Source organism: Manis javanica, chromosome 6, assembly GCF_040802235.1.
Source record: "Manis javanica isolate MJ-LG chromosome 6, MJ_LKY, whole genome shotgun sequence".
NCBI lineage: Eukaryota > Metazoa > Chordata > Mammalia > Pholidota > Manidae > Manis > Manis javanica.
In genome coordinates, this window is record NC_133161.1 from 40,592,565 (window position 1) to 40,614,253 (window position 21,689).

At 42.0% G+C, this 21,689-nt stretch overlaps 1 protein-coding gene and 1 long non-coding RNA gene across 5 annotated transcripts in view; one reads left to right on the forward strand and one right to left on the reverse strand.

Moving 5' to 3' along the window:
- The window catches only part of EEPD1 (endonuclease/exonuclease/phosphatase family domain containing 1), a 102,004-nt gene that overhangs the window by 29,247 nt on the left and 51,068 nt on the right, over positions 1–21,689 (reverse strand). For all 4 annotated transcript variants that reach the window (XM_073238601.1, XM_017680739.3, XM_073238602.1 and 1 more), the window contains one exon: positions 12,060–12,111. In XM_073238601.1, the coding sequence (XP_073094702.1) occupies positions 12,060–12,111 (52 nt within the window). The remainder of the gene's footprint in view (positions 1–12,059; positions 12,112–21,689) is intronic.
- Positions 12,126–15,261, forward strand: LOC118974162 (uncharacterized). The gene is made up of 3 exons (XR_005063793.2): positions 12,126–13,454; positions 13,549–13,614; positions 14,625–15,261. It is a non-coding gene; the product is annotated as an uncharacterized lncRNA (long non-coding RNA).

A 21,689-nucleotide genomic window follows, 5' to 3' on the forward strand; every position in this document is an offset into this window, starting at 1 on the left:
TGCCTGCCAATTTTGTATGTATGTATTCATGTATGTATGGATGTATCCATATATCTATCCATTCATCAATCCATCCATCTGTATACATATATAATGAAACAAATTCTGGTTATAGCTCATTAAATTGATCTTATAACTTACAGTTTGAGAATCACACTCATGTAGATCTTACTACAAAGCCCTTGGTCTCACTAGAATACCAGGCTGTCCTCTCATTGTCATTCTCTCTTTGCCAAAACCATTTGAAATGTTTTGCTGGACTCTATGCAAATAATACCTTAGAAATCTACTAAAAAAAACCAAAATTGAGTCATTAAAGTTGGACCAGCTTTGGGATACTGAATAAGTATGAGTCACTCTTCAGAAACCTGATAAATGAAATACCGTCTTCAGTAAACATCCCCAGGAATACCTCCAGCTTTTAAGTCACTTGTTCCTAAAAAGATTAACAGCTGTATTTTCATCAGAAACAATGGATCCAGAAGGCAGTAGAATGACATATTCAAAGAGCTGCAAACAAAGAATCTCATATCCAGAAAAACCATCTTTTGAAAATGAAGATGAAATATATTCTCAAACAAAACTGAGAATTTGTTGCTAGCAGACCTTCCTTATAAGAAATACAATAAAAAATTCTTTGGGCTGAAAGCAAGAGACCCCATACTAACTGGAATCATCTAGAAAAAAGAGGGAGTACCAGTAAAGGTAATTATGAAATTATAAAAGAGAGTATAAATGCATATTTCTTCTCCTTTATTCATGTGTAAAACACAATATGTAAATAGTTGTACTGTTAGGCCTACCACATATAGAAATATAATATAGTTGACAACAAGAATACAAAGAAGCTGAGTGAAGTAAAGAGATATGGGAATAAGAAAATTATGCCAAATGGTAACTTGAATCCACAGGAACAAATGAAGAAAACCAGAGAAGGTAAATAAGGTTAATGTGGCAACTCTATTAATATATTTTTGTTCTCCTTTCCTCTTTCATCTTCTTTAAAAGTTATAAAAGTATACACAGTAATGAATATAACAACATTTAGCTGGAGCTGTAGCATAGTTAGATATAATATGTGAATAGCACAAAACAGGGGAAGAGAGAATACACCGACATTGTAGTAATGTTTCTATATCTCACTGGAATTAAGTTAGCATAAATCTGAAATAAATTAGTGTAATTCTGATAAATTAAGATGCATATGGTAAACTCTAGAGTAACCACTAAAAAATAACTCAAAAAGCAAGTGAAAAAAATCACTAAGGAAATTAAAATGCTACATTAGAAAATATTTACTTAATAGAAGAAAACAGTGAAAGAAGAGGACAAAAAAGACATAAGACAGACAATAAAAAGTAAAATGGCAGATGTAAACTCAACTGCATCAATAATAACATTAAATGTGAATAAATTAAACAATCCAATCAGAAAGTAGAAACTGTCAAACTGGGTAAAAATCAATATCCAACTATATCCAACTATATGCTGAGTACGGGAGATACACTTAAGATGCAAAGATAAAAGTTGTTTAAAAGTAAAAAGATTGAAAAATATGTATCATGCAGACAGCAAATATGAGGAAGCTGGAATGACTATACTAGTATCAGAAAAATAGACTTTAAAACAAAAACTGTTACTAGAGATGAAGAGGGGCATTTAATAACAATAAAAGGGTCAATCAGAAGGACATAACCATTATAAATATATATACACACTAAATAACAAAGCCTCAAAATCCATGAAACAAAAACTGACAGAATTAAAGGAAGGAACAGACAATTTAACAACAATCACTGGAGACTCACAACCCATTTTCAATAATGGATAGTTCAACAGGAAATAAAAGAGTTAAATAACAATATAAACTAAACAGACCTACAGACATTTATAGAATACTTAGCCCAAGAATAGCAGAATATACACTCTTCTCAAGTACACGTGGAACATTCACCAGAATAGACCACAAGCTAGGCCTTCAAACAACCCTCAGTACATTTAAAAGGACTGAAGTCAATATGTTCTCTGACCACAATGGAATGGAATTAAATTAGAAATCAATAAAGAAAGAATTCTGGGAAATTCACAAATAAGTGGAAACTAAGTAACACACTTGTAAATAACCAATGCATCAAAGAAGAAATCACAGGGAAATCTAAAAATGCTGTGAGATGAATGAAAATGAAGATGAAACATACCGAAACTTATGGGAGTTATCCAAAGTAGTACTTAGAGGAAAATTTATAGCTGTAGATGCTTATATTACTAAAGAAGGAAGTGTTCAAATTAGTAATTTAAGCCACATTAAGAGACTGAAAAAAGAAGTAAACCAAAAGCAAGGAGAAAGAAAAAATAAGCATGAATGAATGAAATAGAGGATACAAAAAAGAGAAAATCAATGAAACTAAAAGTTCTTTGAAAAACCCAACAAAAAATGAGAAACCATTAGCTAAACTGACCAAAAGAAAGAGAGAGGAGACTCATGATACCCTCCAAGACCTCCTGCCTGAGCTCTAGCTGTCCACACCGACTGGGGAAGGCCATCAAGGGAGAAACCCTGTATTTGTGGATCTCACCTAGTGCTGGTGCCTTCTCTCCAGGGTTGATGCCTCTCCAGTTCCAACCTGCTTTTGGTTGCTCCGACATGCCTTCAAATAGTTTGTGCTTCCCCCAGAGTTTATAATTGTTATTTGATGGAATATCATTTGGATTCTGTTAATACCAGAACTGCAACCTCCAGATGCCCTCTCAAAGAGGAAAGAGGATGACTTAAGGACAGAATCGGCTCAGGAAAAGTATTAACGAGGACGTACTAAGTCCAAATCATGGGCTAGACAAGTTCACAAAACCAGCCCATCCTTTATGAGACCACCAGAAGAGACCATCAAAACTCTCTCTCTAGTTGGCTGTAATAAGACTCCTAGCAAAACATGGACAGGAGTGATATTTCAAGGTCCCCTCAACTTTGAGGCCTGAATGAAATTACCTTTCTGCCCTTGTCATGGGCCTTGCCTTGGCCTCTGCCTGAACTTGCAATCCATATGGGTATTATACTATTTCTCTTCTTTTCCTCTATAAATTCAGAATCAATTAGGAGACTAAGAAGTAAAGAAACTTTTAGAGCAAAGTAATGGAACCATCAAGGAGAGTGTCCCTAAGGACAACCGTCGCAATAGAAGATAGCAGTTGATTCCAGATTCCCCAAGCAGTGCAGCTCATCTAAACAACACAAGCTCCAGGAATGATTTCTATCTTTTTCCTGCTCCTAAATTCACAGCATAATATCTAAATGGCTTCAAAATTTAAAAAAAAATTTTAACATACAATCATTGTACAGCATTATGGAAACAGAAATAGGTATATAGAAATTTTAAAAAAAAGGAAAACAGCCTATACAAATTTTCAGTCCTATGCAAAAGTATTTCACAGTAATTGTTAGTAGAAAGGAACACATTTTTCAAATAAAAAAGCTTTGGGTTTGAAGTTGGCTAGAGTAAGCTATGATTTATTAGATTAACTAGGACAGGGGCCAAGCTCCTATGGATTAAGGAAAGCTAAGGAGGGATAAAAATTTACATTCAGGAAAGCTATGAGTACAGGAAGAAAGATAAACAGGACAAAAGCAAAGAGGAAAGTAGGACAAGTAGGACAAATTTTTTTTTAAATTTTGAAGCCATTTAGATATGAGGTTTCAGGAGACCTAGATGTGTCTGAAGTTACTGGTAAAGGAAATGATGCCAGAAAGAAAGGGATGAGGAATGAGAGCATAGATACTCCTTACAATAACCAGTAAGATCAAACCAGAAATCACAGAAAGATAACAGCAGGGACGTTGTTTCTGTGCCAATGGGACACAGCGTTTTCTAAATCTGACTGGACTCTAACCACATAAAGGGCCCTCCTGCTGCCCCCGACACTATGCCTCACTGGGAAGGGTTGATTCATCCCACTCTGAGGAATATTTCTTCACTAGCTACCATTTTGTAATGAGAGAAGATATTTCAACATTTCTGGAGTAGAGAATGAATCCTACCCTCACCAGGGCCCAGAGGTATTAACCTGAATGAAGGACTCCATGGAGTAGCTTCAATAATACATAAATTCAACTGTGTATATAGGTATATATGTGTGTTATCTGGGATGATACTTAAAGGGGTCAGTAGCCAAGCACCACTGATCTAGAACAGCAGTTGGCAAACTTTCTGCAAAGTTCCAAATAATAAATATTTTGGGCCTATGGGCTATACCTTCTCAGTCACAACTACTTAGTGCTCCTCTGTCATTTGACAGCAGCCACAGGCTGTAAGTATATGAATGGGTGCATCTTTGTTTCAATAAAACTTTATAGAAACAACCTGTTGCCAGATTTAATGGAGGGCAAGCCATCATTTGCCCTGATAGAGAAAGACTCTCTTGAGCAGGCCTCCTGGGCACTGAGAGGGCAGCTCCTTCTCGGTGCTCAGCCCATCCCCAGATTCCCTATCCCACCCACCTTGTTCTTTGACCTGGCTCCTATAGCCACAGCTGCCAAAGGGATCTAATGAGTTGATTCCAGGAATATTACATCAATGGTAAAGGAAATTTAAAATAAAAAAAAAAGAACACAATTTTTTTTTCATATTCTCTTGATAGCATGAGAACATCATGTTAGAGCACCCCTGACCCCTGATGACCTGTTTGTTTGTTCCAGAGGCTTTTTTTTTTTGCAGTGTTTATCAGTATTGTAGTTAAATGAGTATTTGTGTAATTGCTAATTTTCCTCACCAATTATGTGAGCAACAGGAAGGAAGAAAAATGTCTTGGTTGATGCCTGACACAAGGAATACTCAATAAACATTGGTTGAAAGAATAAATACATAATTTTACACAGTTGTAATCACAGCAGGTGCAACTGTTTACTCTCCCTTTTGTAAAGATTATATCACATTTTCACAAAGCTACAAGATGGGCCATGTTTAGTGGCCACACACCAGTCCATCGGGTAGGCCTACCACAGACTGTTTAACCCCCTCTTCCTACTGTGCACTGAGCTACCCTGATCTTTTCAGTTATAAAACATGCTATACCATGCTTATTATTTTCCATTTTTGCAGATTGTTTTCTTAAGATATACCCCCAGGAATGGGATCACTGGTCGAAGGGTACGGGCATCTCAGAGCCTAAGGAAATACACTGTCTGAAGGACAGGCAGGGCCTTGTCACCACTCCTCACGCAAGGAATGGGGACATCGGTTTATCCAACTTCAACATTACATATCATTTTTTAAAATATTTGCTAGTGTAATAAATTTAAAATGATCCCTCATTGTTTATTGGCTTACTTCTGATAGTAATAAAGCTAAAGGGAATCTTAAAACCCTACTTGGGGACTCCACTTTTTGCTCACTTCAAATTCAAGCTTTTCATAAAAAGAGAAACGTAGTAGGAACCCCTAAATATATGTGGCATCTTGTGATGACTTTAAAAGAATGAGGAAAAAATGCAGCTTCTTTTTCCTTTTCTTAATGAGCTGTGAAGCCTGCCCATAATTCAGCAAGATGCTCCATTTTCTGGCAGCTGAGGAGCTTAGGGGGACCCCAGCCAAGAGCCCTTCCCAGAAGAGGGGGCGAGGCCTAAGTGTGCCCTTTGCAAAGCCGCGCTGCTGGGCAGTTGGTGGTGGCGCCCCAGTGGGCCTAAGCCAGACTCCGCGCCTTGAACAGGGGCAGCCTGTGCTCCACGGGGCCCCCCATTTATGCTTAATGGCCCCTCAAGGAAGAGAGCAAGCTGCCTGCTGACAGGGATTTAGCCAGGAACATGACTACAACGAGTTAAGTAATGATTAAACACCCATCTGTCTCAACTCACTTAAAAAAAAAAAGTAACAGATACATGAATACTGACACTCAAGATGGCGTGCGAATTAAACTCGGACTCAACATGAAGGACTCGGCCTAGGAGAAAAAATAGGCCAAAAAACAGGGAGCTGAAGAACTTCCCTCAGCTACTTTAAAACAAATAGTGAATACTGCTTTTATAAAGGTACTTAAAAGAATATTTTATGTTAAGATTCTTGCAACAATCAATTTTGCCACTGAGCCTAAATGCAGAGTGCGTCTGCTGCAGGTTCTCCACTCTTCTGTACCTTCCTCTTTGCCTCCCTTTGCAGACCCTCTGATGGGGGCAGCCATCACACCGTGTGAGTTCTTCTGCTCTTGGGAGCTCCCCTGACAGTGTCCACATCCGGAGCCCTGACACTCCAACTCCCAGCCCACGCTGTTTCCTCTGCTGGACCAAAGGGTGCTGCTGGAGACAACACGAGCCTGCATCTGTTTCACTTGCTGTTAGAGGACCTGGGTTTCAGCTCTCCATCACCTGGGCCAGGGACTGACCCCCTGGGTTGGCTCCCACATATGCAGAGATAGAAGCACCCACACAGTTTGCTAAAGCTTATGTCCAGAATAAATGAGATAGTGGAAGACAGGCAGTGGTCATATGGAAGGCAGCCCTGGAATGGAACCCAGTCCACTGGGGTCAGTCCTGGCCTACAAACACAATTGCTATGGGCCCTGGGTGAGGAGGACACGTCAAGCCCTTTGTCTTCTATGTCCTATCTACAAAATGACTGGGTTGGACTCGACAGTTTAAAAAGTCTCCCTCAGCTCTGACTTTCTTGGATTCTATATGTGCCACTTAAATGTGTTTTTTAACTTTACCCCTTTGGTATGTAGTGTAGTCAGGCACAGTATAAGCACTCAACTGTCACACAAACTAAATCAGCTGGAAGTCCAAATCACAGTGAAAAATACTCTGAAATCTTGTAATAACAAAGCTACAGCTTATGTGTATGCCTGTGTGTATGTTCAAAAAACACCATGACCCATTATGGATACAAGCATTTAGCATCCTTAGATAGTTCATACACATTTATGTGACAATTCTTTACATCTTATTTCCTTCTTAAAATTCCCAGGAAGTTACTCAGTATTGCCCACCACTAGGGTTCAGCTGGAAGCATCCCTGACGAGCCACCATGCTCAAACATCAACTTCAGTTTTTCTAGTCTCAGGCTGACTGGTGAATGCATGTACTTCTCACAGGTATAGCACCAAAAGAGGTCTTAGAGATTAGCTGTTCCACCTGTAGGAAAACTAGACTAAGAGTTGGGCTTCAAAGCTGAAATTCTGGGAAAAATATCTAGCAACAGCAGGCATGAAGACTGGCAAGCATTTTGTCCTAGACAAATTGCCAAATAGGTGGGAGGGTGGTAACTCTTTTTTTAATGTCCTCTAGTAGCAACAGATCAATCTCAAATTGGGCTTCTCAAGAAAAAGGAGGAGAAAGATATACACATACTGTTGATGAAAGGTATCAAGATAATGAGGAGGAAGCGGCTGCTCAGTGGTAGAAGGGACAGCATTAGTGACCAGCACTCTGGTGCCTACTGTGTACATAATCTCTTTTATCTCATATATTATCTCACTTAATTCTCAGGGAAAGTCCCAGTGAGGCAGGTATAAGCATGACACACCCCACTCCACCCCCCATGTTTAAGAAGACTGAGGCTGATCAGTAACTTGTCCAGGAGGTTCTCCAGCCAGTAAACAGCAGAGCTGGAGTCAACCCTCATGGAGCCCAGGTTCTGAGCATGGACTCGGTCAGCTTCTGAGTAATGGCTGAGTCACGGCCTGCAGAGGCCAGGACTGGGCATGAGGGTAGGGTGGGCAACAGCCATGAGTTAGGCTCAGCTCACACAAGCAGCTTTCCAGGCGGGTTTGAATCATGGGTTGGGTCAGCAGGTGCTCTGCCCTCTGGCCCTTCCCGGGAGAGGGTGACCAGTTGCAGTGAATGGCCAAACTATTGTTTGTAGCTCTGCAGGAAGCTGTTTGAAAGGGTCATTGAAATCGAGCTGTACCAATATTTTAATTTCCTTTCATGCAATGACACATTTAGAGGCATTAGAGGGCCTGTTTATAAAGCCTGGGAAACAAGTCTGTGGAACTTAAGTTTAGAAAAAAAAAAGCATCTTAAAGCAAAGGGAACAGAGAGAGTGGGACAGTGTGAATCCTTCTCAGAGGAGTTCCTCGCTCTCAGCATCTAATGCATGTCTGGTAAAAAAGTCCCTCTGAATGCAAAACACTTTTGCAGAGAAATGTCACATGTCCTGACATAAGCACATTAAGTCATCTTGTGGTCCTGACAGTTTTATAAAACAAGAGATTAGTAGAGAAACTTCAATTTTTAACAGTATGTAGTTTATTTTTAAAATAAATGATAAATCACTGCCACTTGTCTGGGAAATGGCTTTCTGTAGTGTTAATGGGGAAGAGAAATTCAGAGACCTGACCCCCCAGGTATCCCCAACTGCCCGTCTACTGTCCCTGACTTAAGACAAATATCGTTAGATGAGGTAAAAACTGGAACCCTGCTGACCTATGTATGGGCCACTGGGCATGTAGTCACCACTAACATCTCCCCAGAAAGCGTGTTTTCATGGTGAGTAGGGCAGAGGAAACACGGAGGTCCCCAGGCCCAGTAAGGACCACTGGAGCAAGGAAGCAGAGAGAACATTAAAAAACAAGAGTATGAAAAGGAGAATTTTCTTCTCTTCACAATGTGATCAGGATCAACTGTGAAAATGAAACCCGAGTGTTAGAGTGGGAAGGAACCTGAAAAAGCAGTTTTAAGGATGAGGAAAAGAGCCCAGGCCTCTGAGAAAGGTCCTCTGCCAGGTCCAACAGCACAAAGACGAGGCTGAAAGGGACTCAGTTCTTCTACAACAGCCCCTCCCAGGGAAAGTATAAGTGGCAAATGGCTGGTGATTTTAAGCTAAAATACCAAGACTGTAATAACAATGCCTAAAATTAGGGAGAAAAGGCACTAGAAATCTTATTGCCTAGGAAACCCCAAAACATTATTGCTTTTCAGTCTTTTATAAACGTTTTACATAATTTGAATATTCTACTGGTCAGAATGAACCTGCAAGAATCTGTGAAGCAATCGACCGCTTCAGGAGTAGCTTCCCACTTACAAAGGCACGTGGGCAACACAGTCAAGTAGGTCCCTCCACCGGGACTGTCTGCCTGCCCACCAGTTCCACCACGATGGGATCTCAGGAGTTCAGTAATTGCAAAACCCAAAAGCAGGGTGCCACTCGAAGCCCAGCTGCAAAGGCAGTCAGAGAGGTTTGAGGTTTGCGGGTGTGCATCTAACTGAAGCCTTGATGGCTCTATCTGTTAAATAAGACTGTTTTCTTAATGAAAGGAAGAAGCAGGCAAACTAATAATAAAAACTGGTTCTTACAATAGAATCCTGATGTTTACTTCTCTTTCGGTGTAAAAGCAGAACTTAATTGGCCACAAAAGCAAAAAGCTGACACCTCACAGGTCCTCTATGAAGATGGACTAGTCAACAGTAGTGATAGTGAAAATAACGATACTCCTCAGGAGAGCTTCTTGGACCTTAGGGTGCACAAGTCAGGTGGAGTCTAGTTAGAATGGCAACTGATTCAGGGAGTCTAGGTAGGGCCTGACATTCTGCACTTCCAACAAACTGGTCTATAGAACACACTTTGAGTAGCAAAGTTCTGTACTTTACTGAGAACTTTTCTTAGTGGTTTTCCAACTTGTCCAGGTGGATGAGAATCCGCAAGTCATGAGGCTCTTTAGGGAACATATCTTATTCCAGCATTATTGCTGCAAAAACAATACTATGCCAGGTAATATGCCAAGGGTCATTCAAAATGTAATTGGTTATCAACCTTGTGTTGACTGGTTGCTTTTGTAATTTTCTAGAAATATTTGCTACTTGCCTGACACAAAGAAAGCTCAACAAAGGCCTCTAGTATGAATGAGTGAATGAGTGAATGAGTGAATGAATGAAAGCAAACAAACAAAAGAAGCAAGAAGGAAACTGAGTGAACTTGGCTTCCAGCTGCTCTCTGTACATATTTAGACTATCTTGGAAATCTTTCTACTCATCAGGTATGGAGATGGAGGAACAATACAAAACTATCAATAGACTTGGTGAGAAAGAATGAGAAGGAGGAGGAAGGGGAAATAATATGAGTGAAAGTTAACTTTTGGGGATCACTGAGGGCCAGGCATGGCGTTAACTCCTTTAATCTTCTCACAACTTCTGTGAATGGGGGGGTTATAAAGATTCCCATTTTATAGATTGAGAAACTGAAGCCCAGAGCTGGTTAGTAACCCCAGATAACCCAGTCAAGAAGGAGGTGGGAGGCCCAGGGCCCAGGCTGCACACTCGGTTCCATGGCAGCCTTGACATAAGTCCTCAGGGCAGCACAGTGGCTCCACAGCCAGCAAGCCCTGACCCCCTTCTCTGGGAGATTATGCAAGTAGTTAGAACCCCCAAATTGCTTGGCTGTGCAGCGTCTCCAAATCAGATATTAACACAGCTCTAAAGACCTAATCAATGTTTTTGTGCTTGTGTTTTTATTATTTTGATATATGTTAGCACGTGTTTACCAGCTTTGTCTGATTTTTTTTTTTTAATGAGGAGTAAAACAAATAACTGTAGTGAATACTTAGAAAAGAATTGCTTTTGGAGGGGTAACTTTTTGAAAGTTTCAAGAACATACAAAAAATCTTCATATATTCCTTTACCCAGAAGGGTTAATTGCATTTGCCCCATACGCTCTTTCTCTCTCTGGCTCTCGTATATATAGATGCCATTTTTTTCCTGAACCGTTTGAGAATAAGTAATAAACATTATTCACCTTAAATCTTAAATACAGCAGTCTATAATTACTAAAGAACAAGGCCATTCTCTCACATGAGTACACGCCAGTTACCAACTTTAGGAAAAGTTAACATTGATATAATACTTTTACCTAATCTACAATCTACATCCAGTATTGTCATTTGACTAAAGGATGTCCTTTATAATTGGGCCTAGTATGTCTTAATGGCTAGATTCATATTAAGAATTAATATAAATAATTAAGAATTAATACGAGTTGAGTGCTTTGGCGTTTAGAAAGCCCTTCCGCTACACTAACTCATTCGGTTCTCACTTTGCCTCTCTGAGGGCAGGCGGGCAGCACTCGCCTCATTTCCCCATGATGGAAATGGAAATGAGGCTGAAGGGATGTTACATTCAGAGCCAGAGCTCAGCACACCCCCTCCCCTCACAGCACTGCTTGGTGCTTAAAGGCTTTATTTGTTTTAGTGCCAACTAGCAGACTGACCACTAATCTAAACATTTAAAATTCCACAAATAATTGTTTGGTTGTTTCTCTCTCTAACCACTTTCTTTTACATTAACGTTATAGATTCTAATTAACACCTATAGATACATACTTGGGTAGAATCCTGAACCACCCCAGGGTGGCAGCTTGGCAGGAGATGGGAGGCCCTGGGGGCGGCACTTGGGCCTTGGCACCTGCCCGGCCTGCCCTTCAGAGTGCACCCCACCCTGCTTACAGAACTTGACCTCACAACTGCAAAGAGTCCCCTGCTGCACGCCTGCCTTGAACACAGACAGGGAAGACACACTGGCTGTCTCCCCCCAGTGCACAGTGAACATTCGTGCCAGGTGGGGAGGGAGTTTCCTAATCCTCAGAACCAGCCTAAGAAGGGGTTCAAACTCATGAACTTGCCTGTTCAGTAGAAAAAGCACTGGTTTTGGAAATGGAACCACAGGATCCAAATCTTTACTCTACAGCTTAGTTCACTTCCCTTAAGAACATCTGGCTTCACTGGGCCTCAAGTTGGCCATCAGTGAGCCCAGACAGTAACACACACATGCAGAGATGGAGGGAAGGAGCCAACGAGGAACCGGCTCCCATGCATGGTGGTAAGAGCAACAGGCAAGCTGCTCCTGGGCACGGCGAGCCTCTTCTTTCACACAACCCTGAAGGAGCCAAGCAAGACTGAGTTTGTGTTAACAGGATATGAGCAACATAGGCAGTTTTGATTAAAATATTGCATGGGTCACTGACTGTTAAGAATACAAAATAACAGACCAATTTTGCAGAAGGTGGTGACAGAGTTGGACTGTTCCCGTGTGTGGCACTCTGCTCTAAGTTTGCGAATGTGAGGTGAAAAGAAGAAAATATTTACCTTTTCCAAGGCCTCTCTGTCAAGCAGTTCTTGTACAGCTAGAAGCTTGATGCTGTAAGAAAAAAAATTAAAACCTCACTTGAAAACAAACCATTTCACGTCATCAAACATCAGACAAGTCACAAAAACAAAAGTCAGATACTTCAGCCTGCCTTTTGGTGTTAACCTCCCATTTAAGGTGACCTTTGGTTTGAATTGAAATGACCATTTCAAAACTATTAAAAATGCTTCTAAAATATAAAAGTGATTTTACCATGTGATCCAGCAATTCTACTTTTGGGTATATACCCAAAAGAGTTGAAAACAAGAACTCCAACAGATGTTTGCATTATCGCAAATGTTCACAGTAGCATTATTCGCAATAGCTAAAAGGTGGAAACAACTAAAATGTCCATAAATGGATGAATTAGTGAACAAAATATGGTACATATATACAATGCAATATTATTCAGCCTTAAAAAGAAGGAAATTCTGGCACATGCTACAACATAGAAGAATCTCGAAGACACTACCCCAAATGAAATGAGCCAGACACGAAGGGGCACATAGGATTCTGCTTACATGAGGTCCCTCGTGTAGTCAGTTTCACAGAGACAGAAAGTAGAATTGTGGTTGCCAGGCAATGGGGCAGCACCAAAAGGAGAGACTGTTGCTTAATGAGCAGAGCTTCAATTTGGGATGAGGAAAAAGTTCTGGAGATGGATGGTGGTGATGCGTGCTCAACAGTGTGAATGCACTTAATGCCTGAATAGTGTACTGACAAATGGTTAAAACAGTAAATTGTATGCTATGTACATTTCACCAGAAAAAAATTCTAAAAGTGATTGATAGCTGCTTTGTGTAAGGGATTTGAATAAATTCAGAGGAATATAAAGAAGAAAAACGTTGCCCACATTCAGTATTAATCTTCACCTGATGTCCCTTTGATGATGACAAACGAATAGCTTACAAAGGGGTGTACTCAGCTGCTCAGATGCTTGTCACCCGCTGATGGAGCTTTGCTCTCTGCCCATGAGCTGCTCACAGCCTCTTGGAGGCCACAGTCAGACCAGAACACGCTGTGCAGTGTACCACAGGGACAGGCTAAGAAGCAGAGGTTGGGTGGGGGAGGGTGGCACTGAGGAAAAGGTGACCTGCAGAGGTGCAGCAGCAGAGAGGAAGGGCATGGGGCACACACAGCTCACCACCTCCCAGTGTATGCCTGAGCCCTGCTTCACCCAGCACCCGTGAGGAGAGAATTCAGATGTGGGAGCAGGTTTTACAGGGGTGGGATCTTCCCTTGCATGACACGCTGCTTCTGAGGTATTCATCGCCCCCAGTGACCAGGCAGCCGGGGCTGGGCTCACCAGCACATGGAGGAAGCGTGAGAGTTCAAGGAGATTGATTAGGGAGCAGGTAAGCTGTTGATGCTGTCACGATGCTCCCTCCCCACTGAGCTGATCTGCTTATGGTCACATCTCACTGTCCTTTCTACCCTGATCAACTGCAGATTCTCCAGAGCAGAAATGGGCCTCACATGTACCACATGCCTCCCTCAAAAGGAGTTATGCTCATGGTAAGATTCACCTTAATTTACAGACTTCTTTGTAATCTCTCTGTGCAACTAAGAAAGCACTATCCAACCAAATGCAATGGCTCACCCGCAAGATGAGCAAAAGAGTCTTAAAGGCTTACAAGATACCATCACCATCACCACAGGGCTAGTGGACAGGATGCTGGGCGCTCCCTCTGCTTCAATCCCATTGGCTTTCCTTCATTTCCTGGACATGTTTGCTTTTGTTGTTTCTCTGGCTTGGATGGGTCTTCCCGAAGTCTTCCAACTCTGGCACATTACATCACTCCAGGCCAAACATGAATGTGCCTCCTCCAGGCAACCTTCCCTGGACACCGAGGTCAAGCAGTGTCCCCAGTCAGCCCATTTTATTTGCTGGTATCTTAAAGTATTTGTTGGGTGTTTTTGTCTCTTCCCAAACAGCACAGAAGCTCCCTGAGGCTGGGGACTTGGAGGTCTTCTTACCACATTTGCAGTGTCTATAACTAGTCTTTGGAAAACACTCAAAGAGTATTTTCTGATGGACTGACGAGGCCCAGTTGCTATTACAGCTGGCCCCTCCTAACCAGGCTGGGTAAAATCACTGGCCAAGCCTCTGTGTCTCCGTCTGAGAAAGAATACCACAAACGAGGTGCTGAGTGTGTTTTCTGCTGCATGCATCTGTGTAAACACCTGTCAAGTGCCTTGTGATGGTTCAAAGTAACCGGCTACTCCTCAGCACATTCTGATTCTCAGCACATAAATCTAAATTCCAGGTTACCAATTTGGACAGCAATTTATATGCTAAGTTAGGAGTTCTAGTTGTATCTCAAGTTTCAGAAGCTTAAATTGCTTCTGAAATAACCACTGGAAAATATTTATACTGGAGGAACTTCTTAAATAGTCTCTCATTCCTGCCCTCTACTGTCATGAAGTCCAATTTAAGATCAGCTATCAGGTATCAACAGGTTAGTGAAAATGCTTATTAAACACTGTTAAGATACTCAACTCTCTTTTTCTCCCTGTTTGCAAAGATTCTACATTCAAACCACTGAAGAAGATGATCTGAAAACCAGGCCAAGAAGGAAAATGGAAGTAAAACAATACCAACTGGCCCTTATTTAGGTCAACACCTGAAGGATGCTACTCCCTGCTCTCATGCTTTGCCTTCCTCTTCCTTCCTCTTGAACAGGGATGGCAAATACTTGGCGTGCATATTGCTATTGTCTGACCTTCCCCACCTCTTTGCATGGAACTCCTCCCCATTTCACTTAGATACAGCTTCAGACTCTTTCTCAACACTCCAGTGAGCCATGGCCAATCTACTAAGTTGGTATGTGAGATTAAACCTATTTAACGCCTGCTCTAAAACCAGTACCAAATTGTATTAATGTGGTGGGTGGGTGGGAAAAGTAGATATTCTCACACTAGTAAAATCCAGCAACATTTTAGGAGCAGTGGGGAGAAAAGATGGGAAAGATCGAGAGAAGATGACAAGGCACTCAAATCTATATGGTTTGCATTTCAAAATGGAAATAATGCATGTTAAATAAGAAGCTACTCCTATACTTGCTCACAAATTGGATTTCTTCAGGAGTCTGGGCTTTTTTCTCCTTAGAGTTATAGTCTTTAAGACTCAAAGGAGATTATTTCCTTTATATAACTGTCCTAATGTTATATCTTACCTTATTGGAAAGTTTTTCAAGCTTGGAGTATTTATTTCAGTATTTATGGGATCAGATTCTTCTACCACACAGGATACTCCCTGGGAGGAAATGAGGGAGCAATAAACCCATTTAGCAAATCTTCCATTTGGCACCTCTAATTCCTGTCCCTGGAAGAGAATCTCCACTCTCATTTGCTCCCCCTTCTCCCCTCTCTCCTTCCATCCTTTTGCTAATTCCACAAACATAGATTGAATACCTGCTGTATTTCTGAAACCGTGCCAAGCAGCAGGGGACAAAGATGAACACAATATTGTGTCTGCCCTCAGAGGGCACATGGGGACTAGGGTGCTGCTTGGGCACAGGTCCGGGGGGCCTTCTCCCAGGTGCCGTGGACTGGCAGAGCTGGGCTAACAGGGCACGTTGGCTGGGCGGCCTGGCGCTGGTCAACATCCTCTGGACCAGCACAGCTCTTATCCGATGGCAGCTGCAAGGAACTTTTATATGCTCAGCTTTGAGGAGAGAGGCAAGCCACACAAGGGAAGCTGAGAGTAGTGATTTATTTAGAAAAATGACAACTGCAAGGACAAGCTGTGAAGTCAAGATGGGAAACCCTTAGAAAGAACTAGAATGCATGCAATTAACGTTTGCTTAAATAAGCTACGAGGTAGCTATGAGGTAAGGTACCTGAGGGCAGATTCAGCTGAACAGAGGGTCTTAGTCAGCTGAACAGTGCCAGGTAGTGTGATGCCTGTGACAGAATGAGAAGTACCAGGCCAACACAGTGGGGAAGAACAGCAGCAAAACTGAAGAAATGGAAGATGGAGGGCAGCACTGCGGTCAGGGGGTGACTTGTGGCTGCAGACTGAATGAGCCTCAGTGATCTCCAAAAAGGCAGATAAGAGGGACTCCACGGGTGCCTAACAGCACTGAAGGGTGAACTGCCGGCTACACAGAAACTCACCCGTCTGCACAGACAGTGGTCTGAAGGGCACCAGAGTCAAGAATTCACTCTAGCTCCCTTTCTCTGAGGATCTGGCAGAGTTTCCACTGCAGTTATTAAGTGACACATTATAGATCATGAGATACTGTACTACTCAATAAATGCATAAAGGATGGACTATGGGAGAGCCATCCATTCTCTGCCTGGATAAAATATTTAAGGGTTATATATTATGTACCAGGCACTATCAGGCACTGGGGATACAACAATGAGCAAATGCAGACTCTCCCTTCAAACTTCTGAGTCTAGTGGAGGAGCCAGGTAAGTCCGTCATCCACATGATGAGCCCTGTCCAGAGGTGAACACAGGGCGCGCTATGAGGCTTTTCAGAAGGGCGTTATACAAAGCTAGGGGAAAGCATGGGAAGTGACCTCTAAGCTGCCACCTAAGGGCTTGAAAGGCAGAGATGCAGGGTGGAAGGAACGGTGTGAGCAGAGGAAGGAGGAAGGAGAGGGAGCACGGTCTCCCTCGCCCCCAAGGAACACAGAGGTGCCTGCAAGAGGGGTAGGCGCTGAAAGATTATTCTGCAGAAGCAGGCAAGGCAAGACCTGCTTAGAGGGTTTGATAAGCCACGTAAGGAGTTTGGAATATCTGCGAAGAGCAAGCAGTAGCCAGTGGTTTCTGACACAGATATTTGTTTGGTCACCAGACTTAAAATAATCATTTCAATAGCTCTCTAACCATACTGACCCCAGTGTCTCTGCTCCCTCTTCTTTTTTTTTTTTTTGGCATGTAACAGTCATTTCTATTTCCTTTCATTTTTTTTCTTTCTTTTTTTAATTAAGGTATCATTGATATACAATCACATGAGTAATACTGTGGTTACTAGATCTCCCCCATTATCAAGTCCCCACCACATACCCCATTACAGTCACTGTCCATCAGCATAGTAAGATGTTATGCTTGTCTTCTCTGTGCTATACTGCCTTCCCCGTGCCACCCCCTACATTATATGTGCTAATCATAATGTCCCTTAATCTCCTTATCCCTCCCTTCCCACCCATCCTCCCCAGTCCCTTTTCCTTTGGTAACTGTTAGTCCATTCTTGGGTTCTGTGATTCTGCTGCTGTTTTGTTCCTTCAGTTTTTGCTTTGTTGTTATGCTCCACAGATGAGTGACATCATTTGGGACTTGTCTTTCTCTGCCTCTGCTCCCTCTTCTTGAGCTTTATTTTCTGTTACCTTTTGACCTTCTACAACATTTTAAAGAAAGGAGCAGGTTTACATACTTTCCCAAGCCCTTGCATATCTGAGAATGTCTTTCTGGTTGGCCTCATACACAAAAGACAACTCTGAGTATAAAATTGTTGTGTTACAACATAATGTCCAAACCTTAATGATGGTTCATAATCAGAAGAACTTTTAATATTTCAGATTCCCAGACCCCACAGTTAGGTAGGAATGATGATGGGCCCAGGAATACATCTGAATTAAAAACAAAATACAAAAACACACACACAAAAAAAAAAAACCCTAAACTCCCAGGTGTTCTAATCTTCTCACAGCTTCTGTAGACATAGACGCTTTGCTATAGAAAACAAATCTAAAGTCAACTTGATTTTTGTTATTCTTTTCTATGGATGTTTGTGACATGACTCCCCCTACCCCACCCAGCCACCCTTGTCTTTACTACTCTCTGTTGCTCCCAGGGTATGCCCAGAGGTGGGTCTTTTCCCCCCAAATGTGTTCAGAATGGGGTGACAGCCCTTCACATTCATACACACTCCCTCATCAGCTCAGCAATGTATCTAATGCCTGGTCACTGTTCCCAATAATCACCAACACCAATATTCTGAATGTGGGCTGTCAGTTCTGTCTTCCAAATCTGGGATCTTGTCTCTTGCTTTTCTCTTCATTTCTTGTATTTTTCAGAACTGTTTCTCAAGGTATTTTTTCCTTCATTCATATCACTGATTTCCATAGCATTTGTAGTCTTTTTCTATGGTTGCTCTAACAAATCAGCACAGACTTGATGACTTAATAGAAATTTATTCTCTCAGAGTTTTGGAGCCAGAACTCTGAAATCAGTATTGCTGAGCAGAACTCAAGGTGTCAGAACAGCCACAGCCACTCTGGAGGCTCTAGAGGAGAATTCCTTCTGTGGCTCTTCCAGCTTCAGGCAGCTGCGCACAGCTTGTGGCCAGATCACTGCCTTCTCTTCCATTGTCCAATCTCCCACTGCCTGTCTCTTATAAGGACACTGATTATATTTAGGTCCAGCTGGACAATCCAGGATAATCTCTCCATCTCTCAAAATCCTTAACCATATCTTCAAAGTTATTTTTTGCCATATAAGGGGCCATCCACAGGTTCCTGGGATTAGGATGTGGCTATCTTCTAATAATGGGGGGCCATTATTCAGCCTATTCCACATTAATACTCTTTTACATTCCTAATTTGGGTTTTAGTTCTGCTATTGGATTTTGTCTCCTTAAGACCTTTCCTTATTTAATCTATCTCCTTTTAACATTTTCTTTCTGTTGCCTTTTGTATCAACCCATTCTTTCCTTACGTTTTTCTGTTCCTGTTCTGGGGAGGCCATGCCTTCCTGTACTATGCTGGGGATGCCACACATATTCCAAAAATACTCTTCTGGAGCTGGCTGCAAATAATTTCTAAAAGTAGACACTGCTTCTGAGTCTTCAGAAGCTATTGCCTTTACCTTGTTCTACAGGACTTTTCCATAAAGTCCTTTTGTTTTATGGTCCTTATTCATCCTTGAATAAGAAGAAGTTTGTCAAGACCAATAACTTTCAACAGACATTGTGAGTGGACTGACAGTGGTTCCATTTTCTGTCCACCCGGTAAAGGATGCATCTAACTTCTCATACCTGCCATGGGGGGTTGGGGGGCACAGGGCAGAGGGCACAGCTTCCAGCCAACTTGGAACCTTCACCCTAATGAGCTTCACCTCCTCCTGAGAGACTCTCACCCAACTCAAGACAGAAAGCACCCAATTCCCCAGCACATGCACTCCAGTGGCACACTCGGCTTTTGGCAAGTAGCCATACTACAGTGCACTGAAATCATGCCAATTTCCCCTATTTCCCATCTGATTATATTCTGATGTTTTCTTTCTCTACTTGGATATAGAGGAAAATAAAGAAAAGGAGATGGCTTTGCAAGGGCCCACATCCAAGGCCAGCAAATGAGGGTAGAAAAGAAAGGCCAACCAGGTGTACTTTGTTTCAAAGGCATGAGTGAGGAACTAACGTTGGAGAAGGTATAAATTACTTCCTGCCCTTCTTCAGGCAGGGTGGGGTTGGGTCTCCTCTGGGCAGGCTCCCCAGTCCAGCTCTGGTCACCTCATTGCTATCAGTGGTCAATACCTCCAAGATTCTGGCATTTGTCAGCCCCTCTTCATTTCTGCTGGCCTGTGAGTTTTCATTATTTTTCTGTGTCACCATGGGTTGCTCAACCAAACTGTCCAGCGATGTGATGTGTCTCTGAAAGGCAGGATGGTATGAGGTCCCCATTTTTAGCAGCTGGCTTATTTGGCAAATGGGCAGACAAGGTCCTCCTGCACTGCAGAGCTCCTCATCCTCCACCTGGGGAAAATACTCCAGAAGGGAACCCTTTCCCTCAGTCCTGTCCAGCTCCTTGGGGCTCCAGGCACCCCAGACCCTGGCTTGCAGGGAGACCCACGGTGCAGAATCAGGACAGAACCTTCTGGAAATCTCTTCAAGCACAAACCACTGGAAAGGCCATTGGCTAGGAAGCCTGACTAACAGAAAACAACTGAAGGCAATAGATCCAAGACCAGGTCAGCTACCAGTGGAAGTAAGGCTGGCTTCCGCCTAGACACAGATACACTTTCCACACCCACGTTTGTTTGTTTTTTTTCCCAGTAACCTGCCTGGTTAATGCCACTTTTTAAAAGGCTAAAACATTTAACCTAATCTAAGGTCTGAGGCCCCATGGGAAAGCCCATTAGAAAGTTAATGGCATGGTTTAACTCAAGGGGAGAAAAGTATAGGAGACGGGGCAATTTTATTCCTGGGAGGTTTGTTAGAAAAGTCACAGGAACAGCCTGAAATGTACACAGAATCAATGAGTAGGAGAAAGAGGATGCCATTCACCAAGTGTCTTCCAGATATCAGGTACCTGCTAAGCCTTTATGATGTTACTTTATTTACACCTCCACGTTTCTCCTCACAGACACAGCTGTAATAAACTGCAGATTCCAAAGGCAAGGAATATTCAGGGATTGACTACAGGATTTGTATGCTATGATACTAGTTTTTGTTCCTCCTCTGGGATATTTTACCTTCAACTGAAGAGGCAGAGATTTCAACTCCTATTTTACAGCTTCAGAGAGCTTCAGTGTCTTGTGCAAAGTCCACACAAGGGTAAAAGAATTGTGCCCAGGTCTGAACAACTTAAAAGCACTTGCCACTTTATATTCATTCAACAAATATTTACTGAGTGCCTACTATGTTCCAGGCATCGTTCTGGGCACCAGAGAGAGAGCAATGAACTAACAAAATCTTTACTTTCATGAAGCTTCCACTCTAATGAGGGGTGGGGAGCGGCAGTCTACTGCTCTATGTTTAACCACCGGCCCTAGGGGATGAGGAGGGGAAGTTGTAGCATCTGCCAATTTCCACAGTGAAATATTCCCATTATGACCCATTTCAAGGTACCAGCTTGATATGACTAAACACAGAAAAGGGAAGAGATGTGCCATTTCAACGAGCTCCACCACAGCTGTGGAGGAGGGCTGCGCAATAAACCAATAATAATACATAATATTCCCATTATGTGTATTATGAACTGAATATATAACAAATTATACAGTTATGTAATGTGCCTAGTGGTGAAGAATTTTAAAAAATTAAAGCAGGGTAAAGGAGCAGTCAGTGGCGAGAGTGCTGTGGGGAAGTCTGGGAAGACTTATCCTGCAAGATGACATTTGATCAGAGACAAGATTTTCTCATCTGGAAAATCGGATGATTCCAAAATAATGATTCTAACTATTTAATAGGGTCAACATGAGGAGTCAATGAAATGGCACTTATAGTATATTGCCTTCTAATATACAGTAGGCACTTAATAGATGATGCCTACTAATATTCATCCAAATTGATATGGACATGTTCTGGTACACAATTCTTACCTTCCTTAGAACTGGTAAGGATAGAAAGCTTTTCTTTTCCCCCTGCTATTTACCCTCTTAGACAGGTTCTAATGACTGACCAACAACCAGGAAAAGTTCCTATTAAGGTGGCATTGCTAAGTTCAGATTTCACAATGCCAGGCCTTTAAACAGTAAAGTTGGGACTTGCAATATCCCTGTTATTATTAGAGAATAATCGATTAAATCCTTTAATAGTTAGCACTTTAATTCCAGATTGATAAAGGCCACTCTCCCTTGAAGAAGTACAAAGAATATTACAACTTTTCTGGAGCTGAGTAGGCAACACCATTTTGTTC